This window comes from Aphelocoma coerulescens, unplaced genomic scaffold (genome assembly GCF_041296385.1).
Source record: "Aphelocoma coerulescens isolate FSJ_1873_10779 unplaced genomic scaffold, UR_Acoe_1.0 HiC_scaffold_78, whole genome shotgun sequence".
Classification (NCBI taxonomy): Eukaryota; Metazoa; Chordata; class Aves; order Passeriformes; family Corvidae; genus Aphelocoma; species Aphelocoma coerulescens.
Window position 1 is genome coordinate 410,886 of NW_027184064.1, and position 18,983 is coordinate 429,868.

Consider the following 18,983-nt stretch of genomic DNA (forward strand, 5'->3'; position numbering starts at 1 on the left):
CTCAGATTGGTTTTTTGTTATTTGAGTAATTTCTTGTGGATGCAGAAAATTAGTAATCACCTTCAAAAAGAATGGATGTCAGAACCTGATTGGAATAAAATGCATCCCTACCATTCATAAGCCACCAATATTCCACAAGTCTACTGCTGTCCCTTGTAACCTTAAAAAACCGAACAAAACCCACAAAAACCAAACAAAAACAACACCCCCCCAAACAACAACAAAAACAAACAGACAAAAAAAAAAACCAAACCCAAAACACCCCCCAAAAAACCCCTGAAAAACCAACCAACCAACCAACCAACCAACCAACCAACCAACCAACCACCACCAACAACAACAACAACAAAAAAAAAACCAGAGAGAAAAATAGGAGAAAGACTGAAATCCAGAGATTCTCACTTTGAATCCTGGACTTCTGATGTGCTTCGAAGTCAGCAATTCATTAAGTGTGCCATTCTGGTCCTGAAACATAAGCATTATAAAATATTAACATCCTCTAGAAGTATTTATCATCCACTGACAGGAACAATGCAGTTGTACCCATTTCTAGAATGTAATGTTCCACTTCAACACTCAACCACAGGAAAGTTTATATTACAGATGGTGCTGCCTCACATAAGTATTTGCCAAATAGACAAAGATCTATGACCAGAACGGATAAAGGAACTTCCACCCACAACTTCCATTTATCAGGAGAGGAACTTACAAGTTTTCAGCTGGATTTTGAATTGATGCTGAATGCTCTGCAGGATTCCACTCATGCTGCTGATCTGAATACACCCAATAACTTGATAAGCTATGCAACTTAAAACATTCTGATCAGAAGAGAGTTCCTCATAAAAAATTTTAAAATGTTATGTCTGTTTTATTAGCTGTAGGAGCTTGGGGGTCATTTATTATAACAGTTGTATTTTTACAAGCTTGGGGAGGAGAAAGGGGATTTAACTGCTTCTCCTCCTGCACTCAGTCTTACTGCGCCCAGCAAAGCTCACTGTTTCCTTGCTCTGATAGTGTCACGTTCTGCTGTGGGGCACTGTGAGTGATTCTTTTAAACGGATGCCTGGGGCAAAATCAGACACAAATTAGGTCAATATTATATCTGTGAATATTATGTCTCCATTTTACTGATAGAGAAAAATAAATGGCCCTACCAGAGGAGGACAGAAAAAACAGAAGCGAATGAAGGAAAAGGAGAAAAGAATCAGAGAAAGACGGGGACGGGGCATTACCACCAGGGCTCCGCAGTGTGCCATCGGTGTTTGGTCGGCAGATGGCCCGTGTGCACCGCGAGCCGAGGGAGTCTGCGCAGCTCTCTAAAGGAGATGTGCGAATTCAGTGGTCAACCAGCAGCGCGTCTCGTGCTTCGACGAGCGGCAGGACGCTCGATGAGTCGGAACGCCGGCAACAGATGTGGCAGGGAAGGTAGTAGAGCAGCGGGCAGGATCGTGGCAGGCTCCTGCGGGATCGCGGGACAGCGGCGGCGGCAGGAACAGGGGGATATGGGAGCAGGACCGTGGACAGGGACGGTGCAGCAGGAGAGAAGGTGGGGCGAGAAGAGTTAGCGAAAGCAGGCAAAGGAGAACAGGTGCTCAGGTTCAGGGGGCACCAGGGACCCCAGGGAGGCAGGGGAGCAGGGGCCAGACAGCAAAGACACCAAGCAGGCAGGCAGAAAAACCCAGGAAGGAGCAACACCCTTGTGACACGCTTCATAATTGCTTTTATATTCATAGCTCTTCCCATGGTCTGCTCGCCCGAGAAAGATTACTCAATAGTCTGCAGAGACTTCGCCCCAGTAGCAAGAGATACCACGCCTCTAGGGGGAGTAGCTTAGAGTCTATTGGTGGAGGAAATCTTCCCCCTGATAGGCTGCCAGTAAAATCACCTCAGAGATAGAACCCTTCTCCAGAGTGGTTACCTCGAAACAGAGCCTTTCTCTGTGCAGGTGCTGCCGTGTGCTGTTACTGCCAAGGCATATGCAGCCCGTCTAGTACTTTTCCATTCAAAAATCAAATGCCAGATTCATAACCCACAGTTCAAGGAATAAAACTAAACAATGTTGAGGCATTATTATTTCAAAATTAAATTGGTTCCTCACAGATAATGAGCAGATGCTGTTCTTTTCAGTGAGTTTATTCAAGTGCATGGAGTTGTGCAGTTTCTTAAATGCTTTCCTGGATCAAAACCCTGAGATGATATTCTTTTGGTTGACTTGGCGATCTCCTATTTGTCTTCACTCTTCCACATGAAAATGATTGGTGATGACTTGCTCTGTGGTGTCTCAGCAAGCAGAAATATTTCAACGTATCTTTGGATGCTGCTACAAAACAAAGGTATTCCGTAGTGCTTAATATTGACATTTTCACTTGTATTAACAAAACCTCATTCTTTTTGTCAACTTTTTGTTCATTTTGATTTAGTTTTATATGCATAGCTTTTAGCATCACAGCAAAATATTTTTTCCGAAGTTAGATCCAACTGACTGAATCAGGTGGGAATATCTAGAAAGCAGCAGCACTGTTCAAAGCACTGATTTCAAAAGATTCATTAGTTGTGAGATACATTCGCTCTTCTTGGCTTCTGTTTCTCTGTTCACTTCTGTTATTTAGCTCAGCACAGCACTTGCTTCACTGTGAATTCAGTCTGCCCTAAAGAAAAAAATTGAATCATGCTAAATCATGATACCTCAATAACAGTGAGATAATATTTTCAGTTTGTTATGCTTGCGAAAGTACCTGGGTCAACAGGACTGCCAGGACTCGTAAAACTCTTGTGTCACTACCCATTTATTGGCATGAATCTACCATATCTTCCTTTGATGTTTACTGGCTCATGCCAACATTAGCTTCCTTTGATTTTAACCCTCTGTGTGTTCTTGGGCACCCTTTGGTACTGGATATTTTTGGTTCGTTGTGTTTACGTCTTTTATTTTTTCTTTTTAAAGGAAATTTAGGTACAAGATTGTCTTCAAATATGATGTTCTGGAAAAGGAAGGGTCTGATCAGGTTGATAAGCTCCTTTTCTTTTTGAATATTGAGATTCATGTGGACTTCAGCCTAAAACGATTTGCCCCAATATTTTCTTACTTGAAAAACTGCATTTAGATGCCAATACTTCAGACAGGGTTGGTGTTTTTTTTTATTTTTTAAAAAGGTCTTGAATCTCCTGCTCTGATGATACACAGATCTTTTTAGTACAAAACACAATCAGCCACTTTCCATTATTATATTGTATGACAGTATGATTTCATTCCTAACGCAATTTACTTAAGTTATACATTTTGGCAGGTATGTGCAAGAGACTGAAAGAGCAGAGCTTCTATTAAATTCCATCCTGAAACAATAATAGATTGTGTTGTAGATCTAGCTATGCAGTAGTTCCCATGTCTGCTCATAACTTACTGCACATTATAGGAGACAAAGAATGCCCAGAAAAAGACTGAAAAGCCCTCCATGATATGTCCAGAAATGACAGGCATAAATAAATTATTTGATTTGTGATGGAGATGTTTACATAGCACTACTTCCTAGTCATCAGAGGTCAGCAAACACATCCACTTGTGATTCCAGTGACACTTCTGAGAGGAAACAAACAATTCTTTAGTGAAAGATGCCTTTTTCTTCTCGTCTGGTGTGCTTTTGAACTATTTTGCTTTGGGTAAGTGACAAACACAAAATGTGATTGTTTCTGCAGGCTACAAACTGTGCAAGCACTGTGGGGATTTTTGGAATGATTTGTATGTGTGAATGAGCTACTGGTTGCTATACAGGAATGAAGGCAGGTAAAATAAATTCTCCTTCCACTTGGAATAAATTCTTATCATTGGCTGAAAAATCTCCATTAACAAATTCAGGGCAGCCCCTGAAATCTGTGTCTCCTGCCTAAACGCAAGGGTACTTACACAGCAGAATGCTCTGAGAATGAAGCAGGACTGTAGACTTCTAGTCCAAGCTTGAGGACCACTGAGGTAACTTTTAAAATATATTGGATTCAAGAACAAGTTCTTGACAAAATATTCTGTGGAAAGTCAGCCTAAAAATTGCATCAATATTCATATCTCACCCTCATACTTCCTTCTTATTGGAGGATGTTGTCTGTTCTGGAGTTTTGACTGGGATAGTTTCAACCTGACTTAAGTCAGCTTTAGACTGATCACAGGACAAAAATATCCACATGAAGGACTAGATGTGAGGATTTCTGTACTTTGGTATTAGATAGGAATTACTAGCAATAACCTGAAAGCATTATTGTTTCTCTTTTTTTTTTACAATGTGTAAAAAACAAAGCCAAAAAATCCCCACCCATGACAAAACTAGCTCCATTCTGAAGACCTTGATTTTTGAATAAGCTTTACTGATTTTCTGAGACCATAAGTGCAGCCCAAGATGCTCAGAAGGTGGGATCATCAAGTTCTGAGTGTCATGGAAAGATAAGTTTATCATGTCGTTAGTACTACTTCCTCTTTTCTTGGCTTCCTGATTTTTTAAAAGACCTATTTAAAGAAAAGAACTAAGATGAAATAACACTGGAGGTGCCACTTGGCAAATCAGTAAAGGACATACTTAAATCTGAATTGGATGACACAATAAAATACATCAAAGATTGCAAACCTCTGATTAAAAAAAAATCTCTTAAAACATACTAGACTTTAATGACTTTGAATAAACTACTTCCTTCTACTTACCAAGAGCAATGTCACATAGGTCTTCCTTCCCATGCTGAACTGCTGCAGAAGTGAGCCTTCAAGACTTCAAGAGCTAAATTTGCAGCTGAGAAGGCTCCTGGCCATTTATATCAGCTTGTCTTCTAGCCCACTAGATCTCTTGTCCATAGAGCTGCACAATGGAGCAAGAATGCAAGATGACTCTTCAGTCAATAAAGTCCTCTGAAAGTGCAGAGAGGTCAGAAAGACCTAAAGGGACCAAAACTGAGCAGGCCTAAAATACCAGAAAACAGTATTCCCAGATCTTGCCATGAACTTTGCTAACTTCTGCAGTAGTCAGGCTGTGAGCGTACAAAGTACTAAAGTAAGGCTGTTTGAGGCACACCAGCAGCCTCCCTGCAATCAGTATGATTATTCATGTGTTAAATATTGATTACTGTAAGTGTTGTGCTGGTTCAGAACCAACAGACATTTGCTTGTCACAACGGGCTGTTCCTTCAAAGGAAGGATCACCTTTAATGGGAGAAGAAAAGGTCTGCTTAGGGAAAATGGGAAGCAGATTTCTACTTCTACTAAATTTAAAAAAGGATGTTTTTGATGGTGTTGGCTGATACATTAATTTTTTTTAGGAGTGGTTGACTGTGTCACCTGAGGCAATGGAGCTGTTTTCTATCCATTCCTGCCATAAATGAAAGCAAAAAGTATTAAAGTTTGTCTGCTGTGTTTTTGTTTTCTAGTATAGTAACCTATATTTAACCTCAACTTTTAAATTAAAAGCCTAATCTTTTCTGTTCCTATTTCTACTAACAGTCCCTATTCATTTACATAGATATACAGATGGAAAGCTATTTTCAGAAATGTTCAGCATTGGCTTATATTCTGTAGAAGTCAGCAGTAAAACTCCTACTTATTTTTACTTGGGAGTAGAACTGTGTCAACACCGAACAGTTTTGAAAAGCATAATTTAAGCATCATTTTGACTAAATGCTGCCCAGATACAATGCCGAAGAAATGAAGTCAAAACATTTATTTTAAAATGTCACCGTATTTTCAGTTCATGTTTTCTGCTTAATGTCTTCACAAAGACAGAGAATAAGTCAAATACTTCCTGTGGATACCACAGCTTAATTCAAGCTGCTGCTGTGATGTGTTTACTTGAAATGCATTGGAAACATACCAGCTTTTTGCACCCTTGCTGCTATACATAACTCCTTTCTTTTTTTATTTTCCTTTTTTATTTTTTTGAGAGCAGGAATCGGAAAGAATTCAGATAATTTCTGTTTGAGCTTGAGCAGGGTGCTATTAACATCTGACTAAAACAGTATATGATGCAGTTCTGCAAGAACAGAAAAATCATCCATATGATGATGGTAATTCTCATTTATATCTATATATCTATATTCTTAGATATGTACACAAACGTGTATTTTGGTAATTCAAGCACACTGGTCTTTAACACCTCTTTCTCTTACAGTGGGGATACTGCAACATGATGCACCAAACCAGGAGTCCCATGGGAAAGAAATATATATGGACAGATTCTTGATAGATGTTTCAGAGATGTTCATTTCTCCAGCTGCATGGCTGGGGCTCTGCCGAGGAACTCTCGCAGTCCCGGGACCAAGGGTCCTTGCCCATGCAGGGGAACACAAAACAACCAATGGGGAACGAGGCTGACCAGGGGCTCGGGAAACCCCATGTCTGTCCCCTCAGCGCCCCTCTCCCAGGACTACATAGCAGGGGGAGGAGACCCTAACATCTTTCCTACCAGATTCAGGTGTGAAGAGTGAGTTCCAAAATCTAAGCCTAGGCTGAGCCTAGCATGAGCAATTTAAGCATAGTTTGAGATGACTGCAGAAACAAAGTTCACCAGAGTAGATGTTGATTGGTTTAAATGGCTGTGGAATTGCACCAGAATATCTTCAATATTTCTTGATGTGAACTGGAGATTCGTTGCCTTCAAATCCTATATGTTATCTGCTTTGTTGATCACAATGAGACATGGACCAGGATTTGTGCATGTAAAAAGAGCAATAAATGACCTGCTTTCTTAAATATTTTTCATAAGGTCAGTGATGGCTCAGTCAGTTTTGAATCTCACCAGTGCTGCTGCAATGCTGATGGTTTGCTTCCAGCATCTCACATGATTAATGGGAGTCTGCGCTGTTTTTCTCATCTAGACATATAGTGACATCAATAACTACCTTAACAGAGATATATAGCTATAAAATACACCACAATGAGTGTATCATGTTGTATATATTTATGTAAGTGTATATGATATATATATTTAATACTGTTAGATATAGAAATAATTTCAGGGTATAGATATGATATTTAAGTGCCAGGAGGAGGGGGAAGGAATAGTTATTTTAACAGTGTGACAGTAACAGCTGTACTACATTTGGTGTAAAAAGCATAAGAAGTCAAATAGAACAACTTTGATATTGCATCTACTAATGTTGGATTTATCTGCTTAATTGCCTTCAATTTTTTTTTCATTTGGGACTTTAGAGGCTGATCACCAGTATTTATATCTGTTTATTGTTTTTAATATATTTAGGTTTATAGCCATGATTTAGTAGGCACAATGTACAGCTATTATGGTAGAAATATTTGTGCATTATACTTCGAGATGCTGTTAACTTTTCATTAATTTTCATTAATTTTCCCAGCCGTAAGAATTTATCTGTTTCCTTTTTCTCCAAAAACTGAATTTGTATGAATTTTCTTAAATGTACTATGTTCCAAACTTTGAGAAAATGACAGATATATTTGCCAACTCAGCTGTGTCGTAAAACCTCCTGACAATTTTCAAAAATGTGGTGGGTTTTTTTTTTTAATTTGAAAAAAAATTAGAGGCTCAAGTTGGGTCTATGAATGCGTAAGCAAAATATATCAGGTGATGTGTTTTAAATAACCTTGGTGATTTCAGAGTCTGTTGACTTTAAACAAAATGAAGTCAACAAATTGCTTTTCAAAATAGAACTTAGTGAGATTTAACTGAATATTGGCTTTTACAGCTCGATCTGGCTTGCTCTGTGATTCTGTAGTGCAGTAGCTCACAATAAACTGCACCTAGAGCTAGTTCCCAGGGAGGTCTGTCTGTTCTGTACAGCAATAGGCTTTCATAAGCAGGTGTCAGAATATGTTCCCTCTACAGCACCATGTCGTATTTTGAAAAAAGTGGATGGTTCCTCAAATGACTGACATGACACTGATCCTCATTAACTACATAATTCCATGCTAATATAAAAGCAGCTGCATCACTTGTAATGCTTCACTAGTTAAAAATGCGAAGAATAATGTCAGCATCTCTGTTACAATGAATATCTTGACATTCACACCGCTGGGTGCCTGAAGGAGCACACCTTGAGCTGCACAGGTGCTGGGTGCTGGCATCCCAACTTGCAGCTCTCCTGCCCCATTGGCCACTGACGCTGAATGTACAGTGTGTACAAGCCCTCTGCACTACAGTTTTTGTAGCAATTAGTAGATCATCTACATATTGTAGGAGTGCTCCCTCCCCAGGTAGAGACTGCCATTGTTCCAATTCTTTAGCCAATTGTTTCCCAGAAACTGTGGGACTGTTTTTGAACACCATCCAGGTAAGTTGATTTTTCCTGCCTGTGCTAGGGTTCTCCAATTCAAAAGCAAATATGTTTTGACTTTCTTCTGCAGGTGGCAGGCAGAAGAAGGTATCTTTGAGATCTATCACCGAGAACCAAATGAGATCATCTCGGAGTTTAGTTAGCAAAGTGTAGGGATTTGCAACCACTGGGTGGATACTTTTAGCAATCCCATTGACTGCTCAGAAATCTTGCATTAATCTGTAAGTTCCATTAGGTTTTTTCATGGATAGGATAGGAGTATTAAATTCAGATTCACATTCTTTCAACAGTCCTAGTGTCAAAAATTTGCTAATAATTGGTTCAATCCCTGTTCTGTCCTCTATTCTCAAGAGATATTGTCTCCTATCTACTGGCCTGGTTCTTGTCTGTAATTCAATCTTAATAGGGTCAGCCAATTTTGATCTCCCAGGAGCATTGGTATTCCATACTCCTGGGTATACCTGATTCATTATTTGTTCCAAATAGTTACCTGTATCAATTGCCAATCCTAATGCTAAAATCAATTTGCCTTCAGGTATTTTAAATTTCATTTCTCCCTCTCTAAACTCAATTGTTGGCTCTAAATTTTCAAGGAGATCCATGCCTAATAGGGATTTAGGCAAATTTGGCAGATAAAGGAATTGATGTACCCCATCCTTTCCCCAACTTTGTATTCTAACAGTTTTAAGAAAAAAGGCATTCTCTGGTTGGCCTGTGGCTCCCATTAGCTGGATATGCTTTTTACTTTCAGGCCTTAAAGCTTGATTTAAAGCCGAAAATGTGGCCCCTGTATCTATTAAGAATCCAACTTCTTTATCATCCCCAAGCTGTATCTTAACCAGCGGGTCCGTTAGGGAAAGATCTGCCGGTTCCCGTCACTCACTGTTACTTACTGCTGTAACAACAGTTTCCTGTGTAGTGTTTGGTAAACCTGGGCACTGGCATTTCCAATGCCCTTCCTCCTTACAGTAAGCACACTGATTTGGCCCTAACTTCCCTTGGGATTGCTTTGAGCCACCTCTACCATTTCCACCTCTACCTCTGCCTCTGCCTTGTCCCCAACCACGTCCTCCTCTTTGATGTTGCCCTAAAGCTGCCACTATGGCCCCTGTGAGTTTTTAGTCTTGCTTCTAGTGTGAGCTGTTACTGGAGTCCCTGGGCTTGTTCCCTCATCTGGGCCATCTGAGTCATCTCCTTTCTCACTTTCTAATCTACTACCACTAGGTGGTAATTGAGGGGCCCTGGGGACTCTTCTGAGGAGATTGGATTGTAATTCTAAAAGATCAACCTCACTATCTTCTCTATCTCTCAGCTAAGACATCTCTGACCTATGCATCTACATCTGTTTGATGTACAACATCTTCTCATTTTTCTTTTGCCTCCACCCTTTTCTAGGGCCAAAACTAAGGGATCTTGTGGGGGTAAATTAATCCCACATCCTCTCTGGTTTCCCTGTCAAGATAACATATGCAGTACTTCATCAAGTCACTTTTCTTTACATTACTTCCAGGGGTCCCTCCTAAATCCTTCCAATGAGCCAAAACACACCCCAAACAACTCTTTTTGACAATCTCCTTACTGCCACTGCTGCCCATTCTTGGTGTTATCCAGATGCCCGCACTTGACACTGGAAATTATCACTTGTGTTCCTTTCTTTACTCTTATTCCATGGATACTGCACTGACCACAAATTGGGAAGCTTAGTTTCAACCTGCACTAGTATTCACGTTTACAGTGTTGACAAGCAATAAACATGAAAGGATCACACGGTCCACTCCCATAAAACAATACACACCGTTCTGACCCACACAACAGACAAGGAAACAGAGTACAATGTGGGATAAGCTGAAAACCTTTTAACAGACACACAGGCAAGAAATGAAAACTTTTTAACAGATGCACGGACAAGAAACATTAGTCTTATATAGAAGACACAAAATGACACATACAACAATGAAACCCAAAATTCTAAGACCTAGGCCAATACTTAAAGTCATCAAACTTCCTTTTAGGGGGCTCTAACCTCTAGGGGACTCTAACCCCTTATATATCAACATCGGGAATTTCACCTGTGATATAGCATCCTGTGTGAGTCATCACACAAGTCTTACAGGAGTTACTTAACCAAACCCAGAAACAAAATTCAAAACAATCAACAAATACCTTAGATTTCCTGCAGTTGGTCCTTGTCTATCCCCGCAGAGAGCCGGTGAAGCGCGGAATACCTCTGAGAAATTCTCAGCACGTGCCAAGGGAATCTGCAGCTCCAGTGGATCTCGCAGCTGGGCAGAGAGTTCCTCTTGCCTGGCTCACCAGACTGATACCCAAAACTTGGCAAGATTAATAAAACTCTATAGTCCAAGGGTTACAAAGCAGGTATTTGTTTATTCAGCACTGGGAGTGAGGGGGATCTATCCACCAAAAACTCACTCTTCTTTAGCTTTCAGTTACATTTTAGAAGTCCTTCCACACAACGTCACAATTACAACATCTCATTAGCATACTTATATTTGCATAAAGCTTTGTCATGGTTTTACAACAGTTTGTTGCTCCCGCGCATGCATCAGTTCCTTCTGTGGTGGTCGTCAGTCCTCTGGTGGTCTTTTGATGAAGACTTCTGTAGTCTTCCTCATGTTTGAACTTTTTACCTCTATTTACAAGGCATGTCTGGTGCTTCTTGTTTTTCAGTCTAACTGTTTTTAGCTAATTTTGCAGTTTGCAAGTTCCATTAACACTTACTATCTTGCTCTTGATGGCTCATGTTATCTCACCAGCTTTGGTATCTTGCTTGCTTTTTACCTGAACGTCTTGTTACAATGTTACTTGTGGTTAACCTTTTGTTACATACCACTTAGGTTTCACAACCTCACGCATACAAGCACTGCTCAGGCTGCCCCATGACACTCTTTCACAGTCCCCTAATGTGACTTTACAAACAGCAAGCTAAGAAAGTTACAGATGCACACTTCAGCCTCTGCTTCCTCCTCCTCCCACCTCAAATGTGGCTGCAGCCCAGCACTGGGAATGCAAACATACTGTTGCTGTGGAGGTTGATGGCAATTGTCAGAGTGAAAGCACCAGCCGCGTACAGAGTGATCATATGGGGCTACGGCAGCATCACCATTTATAGCTTCCATCATGCTCCACTGGAACCAGAGACTTTCAGGTAATGCCTGTAGTCTTTCAAATGGCTGTATGGGGAGTGAAGAGACAGAAAATTGTGGCACCTACACATCCCACTGCTGCTGACATAATTGAACCCATGCAACAATTTCTTGAGTTGGGTGGTTTTTGTCCACATTTGAAGTGCAGGCTTATGGCTTGAGAAACCTTCTTGTCACCTGCTGAATTTTGGTGGAGTTGTGTTCCAGATGAATTTGTCATTTCATAATGTAAAGGTCTCAGACTTCACTTCCTCTGAACAGTCTCTGTTGACCACTTCAGATTTTCACAGCCTTCAGAAACCTATGTTTTTTCCTTCCTGGACATTTGGGGAAAGGCTAAATCATGTGATGAGTTAAGTCTGCTGTAGGGAGGTTGAGGAATAGGAATGCTTTTCTTAAAGTTCCTTGACAAACAGATTCTCTGTATTAAGTAGGGTCTGCTACTGTTTTTGAATTTATTGGATTTAATGTCACTATAGCAATCTAGCTGGGTCTTTCAAAATTGAGTCAAGCATTGTATTTCTAGCAACAGGTAGGAGGATGGGTCTTTGAGCATCCCAACCTGCTGTGTTAACAATTAAGCAGGTGTTTTAGGGTCTGACACTATGCTGAAAGAATCAAAATGACAGTGTATCCTCTCCTTCTGTACAAATGTCTTCAGTTAACTGAACTCAGAATCTAAGAAATATTTTGTGTTTATATATGTATACATACATAACCATCTGCTAAATTTCCTGATCTTTTATTTCTGTTCCAAGATAGTGTGGAAACAAAGCACGGTGTCTGACTTTGTACAGACAGCTTCCTTTGGCCAGCCAGAGATCTCTTTTTTATCTTGAGGTCCATTCAGGCATCCATAGAAGGCTTGCATGACCTGGAAAGGTGGAAGCTGATTCAAAAATAACAAGAATTTTGTTTAATAACTTCACAACTTTCAAGTAGAGTTGCTTAATTTATCGGCAGCACTTTTCTCTCATGTACATAATCTGTAAGGGAAATTAGGTGTGTATTAACAGGTTCTGTCTCAGACTATGAAAGTGTCTAAAGACAGGAGTCTAAAAACTGAGAGGAATGTTTGTGGATTCCTGGTTTTGGGGGCTGGGCAGGGCAGATGACAGACAGCAGGATAGCTCTGAGCAAAGACACAGAAGAGCTACATACCCTGGATGGAACCTGGACAAAGCTTGAGAGCTGTGTCTGTGGAGAGTTGGGTAAAATATTGGGGAAACACAGGAATGGGATAAAATAATGAAGTAAATATTTGACACTAAAACAAAATTACTTAATGAATTCGAAGTAGTGTTTAAAAAAGCTTACTAGAGCACTCAGATATTAAAAGAAATCAAAGACATCCTGTTGGTTGCCTCTCTTTTTGTTAAGTATTACTAATTTGGGATGTTCGCACCACAAACTGCAATATTGTTTTATCTGGGAAGACAAATCACAGTAGAACAGGCTTCTGAAGAGATGCTGAGAGACCCATAACCATCCCATCTGGTAGCTTTCATAACTGCAAATGCAAAAAGCACATCATAACTTTCAGTTAGAGGGTTGCAAATGGTCAAGTGTCATTTGCTCTGGGGTTCCTGTGGAGTTCGATGCTCTCAAGGATTTGTTTTAATCATTCAGAAATGCTGATTGTTCTCTGGGCTATGCCAAACATTACTTGCTTGAAAAAATTGGCTTGGTTTACAGTAGGGTGGGTTTTTTATTTGTTGGTAGAAGCATGTTAGTATTGAGTGGTTCGCATATAGGATGGTGAGTTAAAACAACACCAGAAAGCCTGCACCTGCAATACTGTACTAGTAAATAAACTACACGAGCATGAGGCCAAAAATATCTAGGAAGATTCAGTGCATGCAGTGTGGGGAAAAAAAGGAATAGATATTAAACTCTGATTCTGCTAGGAATATTTGCATTATGTAGTAATTAGGTAAACAAAATCAGGAGTACAGAATCAAATGAAGAAGCAGATATCCTAAAGATTTCCCCTTTACTGACACCATGAGAGCACAATATCTTATGTTATCAAAGGGAGAAGCCAGAACAGCACCGTATTTATTTGGTATGGAGTATATTCATGGAGTATGTCCATGTATATTCATATCCTAATCACTGGAGGAATTACTGTTGTTTGCATCTCCATTTCATTTCCTTGGCTGAACATGCCTGGAATTTTGGACCGTGATTTCATTATTCACTTGGCTCTGCAATTTGTATTGTGTACCTGCTCCGGCAGATATCATCAATGCCTAATACTCCTGTGCTATGCAGAACATACCATTTGCATTTCAGAAGGTAGCTATGGCTACTGGCTACTTAACTGTGTACTGCATCTGTAAAAACTAACACTAAAGGTGCTTTGCAGAATTCAGACAACAACCAACTGTTCAGTATTTTAAATCATATCTGTACCCATTGCTGTGACTAACAGCACGTATTTGAGTAGGGTTGATTAGGTACAATCTCTCTCTTCCTATTTTGGATTAATATTTAGACAGCCTTTTTCTCAGGGCTGCAGTCTGACTCCAAAGGAAAAAAAATGTCTCTAGAGGACACTTGCATATAGTGAACAGATTAGTTATACCTGCAGTGGTTCAAGTTGTAGCATAAACCCAAAAGTTTTTCCATTAAAATTCATGTTATGCATTTAAAAGCACAAATTCCTCCTGGAGCCATCTGAAATAAATTTGGTCATTGTCCTGGGTTACAGAAGGAGAGTAACAATGTGGGGTGTAACCAAACTGTGTACTCTACCCCACTCTGTGCCATTTCTGACAAACTGTTAATGATGGGTGGTTTGCAGTAGCTGCCCAGTGCATACCTGACCCCTCAGGCTACAAGCTGGGTGTTAAATAAGAGGAAAAGCCTTCGAGGCAGGGAAGTGTTTCTTTGTCTTCAGAAACAATTCAGTCATGATAACTCCCTCCTGCGAGGCACCAGCATAGTTACACCCATCCTGAGGGGGTCATCTCTGCTAGTGGGCCATAATGGTTCAACAGCACCAGCATAATGGGCATCAAGGACTCATAAAAAAATCCTATGAGTCACAGGATTACATAATTCCATTGTGAAACACCCTGCCCTGCCGGATGTACTGAACATTCCCTCCTGAGCCTGACCATACGCAACTGAGGATTTGAGACCCCTCCACCACCCTGACCACTGGTCAGATCCAGAGAAGGACCAGGACTTCCACAGGACCGCTGCTTTCAACTGCAACCATCACCTCAACAGGACTGCAACCACCACTTGATAGGACTTGATATGACCACCACCCTGACCAACAGGGTGCCAGGTTGCACTCTGACTTTGTGGGTTTAAGCCAGTTTCTGTGTATCATTGCATTTATTGCAATCTTTCTATTAAATTGTAACTTCAACCTGAAATCTCTCTCAGGGTAATTGTTTGGGGTTCATTTCTCCCTCTGGTTTACTTTCTAACCAGCATAGTCATTTATGCTGTACTAGTTTTTAGAGTGCAGATAAACTCCTTAACTGGGACTAACACAGAAGGTGTCAGGTCAGTAGGATCTTAGCCTTTAGCTTGCAGAGGTTCATTCAGAAATACTAACCCTAGTGCTTTGATCTGTTCTGTACATGAATCAAAAAAGGCAAACAGCATTATCCCCTGTGAAGAAAATGGAGAGCACTGAAGTGAAGCAACTTCAGGAGACAGTGAGTCAGCATCTAAATCTGGACCAAAAATCAAGTTTGCCAACTTGGAGCCCTCTTCTCTGAGATGAGAACAAATGGAGAAATTGTCTCCATGAAAGCACTAGCTGCAGCATTGTTCTCAAAGAATCTGAGGAAGTATTTCTCATACAAATAAAATATAGCTGACAAATGCAGTAATAACTTCTGTTTTGTTGGTATGAATGAAACAAGCCTCTGGCATCAGAAATTCAGTGAACATGGATAAATGGCAGGTATTCTATAAAACCACTTGCACATATTCAGAGATATCTGGCAATGTTGTAATTGTGTCCCTGCCACAGGCTGCCTGTCCCTCTTCAGAAATCACAGACAAGTTCTGTTCTCTAATTCATTAGGTTATAAAGCAGGCTGAGGTGGTTTATTACCTATGGTAGAGTAGTATCAGTACTGGTGGTTACTTGCTTCATGAGTATTCAATGAGAAACGGAATGGCTGAACAATGTTTGCATATATATAATATATTAAAATGACAAGGCTGTAAAATAATATTAGACATGATTTGTAAAAAAAATATACAGGCAGAGCACAGAAGTGGCCAAAAAATGAAATATGACATGCATGTTTGCTTATCACTGGAAAGTTATCACATTAAGATTGAATAATAAAGCTCATCAGTTAAAGGCAAAATCACATCTGGGTATAGTTTTGAATTGTTTGCATTGTATTAGATTGAATGAATGTTGTGATCCAACCTGTGCTGCCTTCTTCAGGAAGATGATTTCCATTGTTGGCTCTGCTGAGAGGCGGTAGTGGGCTTTGTTGCACTCCAGCTATGACAGCTTCTGAGGTCTGGTAAGAATAGATTTCTATACTAAGATGACAAGTAGAGAAAGCGAAGAGAAAAGTGTATTGGACCTTCTGTTGAGATCCTGAAAGATGATAGAGTGGAAAATAGGACACAGTCTTTGTTCTTTTCTCTATCAGCAGGTCATATCCAAATTTTGTAGGCCTTACAAACAGCTTTCTAAAGTGTCTTTACCTATGACCTTTCAGTGGGTAACTTCATGAAATATTAAGCAAACATCCCTCACTGTATTTTGGATATTGCTGCTGGTGTTTAGTGGCTGTAAATGGAAATAACTATTTCATAGAGGTCTCCTGGTGCCTTTGACTTTTCCCCATCTCTTCTTTCCTGCTCTCCTTGAAGGTGTGCAATGCCAAGGGTCTGCCCCACCCCTAGCCATAGGCAAAAGGGACCTCCAGCCTTCCTGCATGCCCACTGTGACAAAAGAAGCAGGCTTGGCTGATCCAGAGAAGCAGCAGTTGAAATAGTGTTTGATTTTAGCACTAGGAAGAAGTGATTACAAAGAGGTACCAAGCTAACTTATGAAAAAAGAGCTACATGAATCTATTTTGGTTTTCCATCCATCCCTTTTCTTTTTTTCCAGAAACTTGCAAAGAGCTTCCTTCTGATTGCCTCCATTGTTTCAGGAAAGAACTGGTTTTGAATGACCTCTATCAGCTTTAACAGGATGTTGCTTATTTGCAGCCATGGAGTTGCTTTTCCAATGTCTGAGTTTAGAAGCCAACTGGTTAGAAAATTTGCACAGCAAATCCTTTCTAACGCCTCAAAGCCACGTGATCGTTATCCTAACAAGCAGAAAACACTGTTAAATTATTGCAGCTAAGCCTGCCATTGTTACTGTTTAACTAATTTCAATGTACAGTTGTGTCACTTGTGTGTTTCAGCTCAGCTGTTATCTGCCTGCCAGAGATCTGTTAAATTCATCTGGTGTGACTCAAGAAATTCCCCAAAAGTGCCCCCCTATACTGCCAGTTCTTAAGCTTGTTATGAGAAGATTCATGTTTGTATGAGAACAGTCTTCTAAATCTAGGGCCTGTCTGTAGGGGTGAAATGCTATAGCACTACGGTCTCCCACTGTGTGTTACGGCCCACCTGACAGGCAGTCTGGGTTCCTCTCACCTGGAAAGCATCGTTCCACATCTGGACATAACTTTGACCAAGAGTCTCAGTGGATTGCAGTTCTGACTTCAAGGGAAGAGGAGTGTGAGAGTGGCAGTAAGCACAACACTGGGCTTCTGTAGTGAGCCATACACCAAGGGCATATCATAGAATCATACCACAGAATCAATTAGGTTGTAAAAGAACCCTAAAATCATCAAGTCCAACCAATAACCCAGCACTACAAAGTCTACCACTGAACCATGTCCCAAAGTGCCACAAAATGCCATACATCTTTTAAATACCTACAAGGTTCACGAGTCAATCAGTTCCCTGGGCAGCTTGATCCAGCCTAGATCTCCGCATTGCAACTTGAGGCCGTTTCCACTTACCCTATCATTTATACTGGGGGAAGAGAGCGTTCCCTACCTCTCTGCAACCTCCTCTCAGGTAGTTGCAGAAAGTGAGAAAGTCCCTTCTGAGACTTCTTTTTTCCAGGCTGGACACCACAGGTTCCTTCAGCTGCTCCTCATCAGACTCATGCTCCAGATTTCCATCACCTGCCCCTCACACGCCCTGGCTGCAGGTCCCTGTTACAGGGTATGTCTATCAGCTGCTGTCTCGGGAGCCTTAGTGGGAGCAGAAAGCCTGCCACAGAGTTTGCACATCAGTGGCAGAATGGGTCAGGCTCTGTCACACTGAATTTTGGCTACAATAGCAGCTCTTTCAACATGAAGCTCCTAATACACAGTTTTAAGTTCTCCTTACAGGTTTACTATACCAATTATAACAGTGCTGTTTAGAGGGTGAGACAGAGAATTTGCGTTGGCCTCCTGATTTAATAATATTTGACAAAGTCCTACATTTTCATTTGATTTCTTCCTCGTTCATCTGCCATAAGCCCGAGCTCTTCCGATGTTCCTGCATATCTTTGTTATCGATGGTGTGTGTCATGTGTGAAACGGCTGTGCTGACTCATCACCTCCACCGGAACGGGAAATCCTGGGTTGGTGTGCAGCCTTGCCCGGAGAGGCAGAATGTATTAAATAGCCTCTAAATCACATAGCAACGTTTAGATTTGGGTGTTTTTGTGAGCACCTTGGAAAGATAGGCGTTGCGTTTCTGAACGCAGTGCCTCAGCGAGCGGGGATAGCGCATGGAGGCGTCGCCGTCCCTGCAGACGCGGGCGGCGGACAGGCGGTGAGGTGCCTTCGAGGAAGGTTATCGGTGGTACCCGAGCAGCCGAGGCGGGAACGCTACTGAGAACCATCAAGGGCAGGGAAGGGCCGGTCCGCCTGCCCCGAGCCACGGCCGCACCGCCCGGGCGCTGCCGCCAGGGGTCCCCGCGGGCCGGGCGGGTGCACCGCCCGCTCGGGGGCGGGCCAGGCCATCAGCTGACCGGCCCCGCCGCGCCGCTCCCGGATCCACAGCAGATCAGTCGTTTTCTTCGGCAGCGGCGCGGCCTCGAGGATTTACAGTCGGAGCTCGTCGCGTCTCGCTGGCCGGCATCCCTCCTTCCCCCCTCCCTCCCCGCTCCCGACCGCCGCGATGCTGCCCCACTTAGCCGTCCTGCTGCTGGCCTCCGGCGTCGCCCGGGCTCTCGAGGTAAGCGGGGCAGGAAGAGGCAGGCGGGGGCTTCCCTGCCGCACTCTGCCGCTTCTCCGAGGCTTTGTCTGTCTGCAGCCGCCCCCGCGGCGTGGGCTTGGCCGCGGCGGGGCGGGCGAGGTTTGCTTTTCCAGGGGTAGTCTATCCCCAGCTGCCGTTGCTCTCCCTTCGCCGAACAATAGGAGCGGCAGGCCAGGGGGTGGCGGAGGCGTCGGGGAGGGAATAGGCTGGGAACTCCCGGGGCCGGCGTTCTCGGCCTTGCTGCGCGTGTCCGGCTCCCTGCGCTGGTTCGGCTGCCGGGGCGCTGCGCCGTTAAGTTTG

The 18,983-nt window shown here is 42.0% G+C and overlaps 1 protein-coding gene and 1 long non-coding RNA gene across 5 annotated transcripts in view; one reads left to right on the forward strand and one right to left on the reverse strand.

Moving 5' to 3' along the window:
- Positions 1-1,924: 1,924 nt before the first annotated feature.
- LOC138102528 (uncharacterized) lies at positions 1,925-14,378 on the reverse strand. Its single transcript, XR_011147432.1, has 3 exons — positions 10,438-14,378; positions 4,685-4,835; positions 1,925-2,648 (listed from the first exon to the last, which is right to left on the reverse strand). It is a non-coding gene; the product is annotated as an uncharacterized lncRNA (long non-coding RNA).
- A 4,065-nt stretch (positions 14,379-18,443) lies between these two features.
- The window catches only part of APP (amyloid beta precursor protein), a 248,267-nt gene continuing 247,727 nt past the window's right edge, over positions 18,444-18,983 (forward strand). For 2 of the 4 annotated variants that reach the window (XM_069000240.1, XM_069000242.1), the window contains exon 1: positions 18,444-18,662. In XM_069000240.1, the coding sequence (XP_068856341.1) occupies positions 18,606-18,662 (57 nt within the window). In that variant the 5' untranslated portion in view covers positions 18,444-18,605. The remainder of the gene's footprint in view (positions 18,663-18,983) is intronic. The other 2 variants (XM_069000239.1, XM_069000241.1) reach the window with 1 other exon arrangement.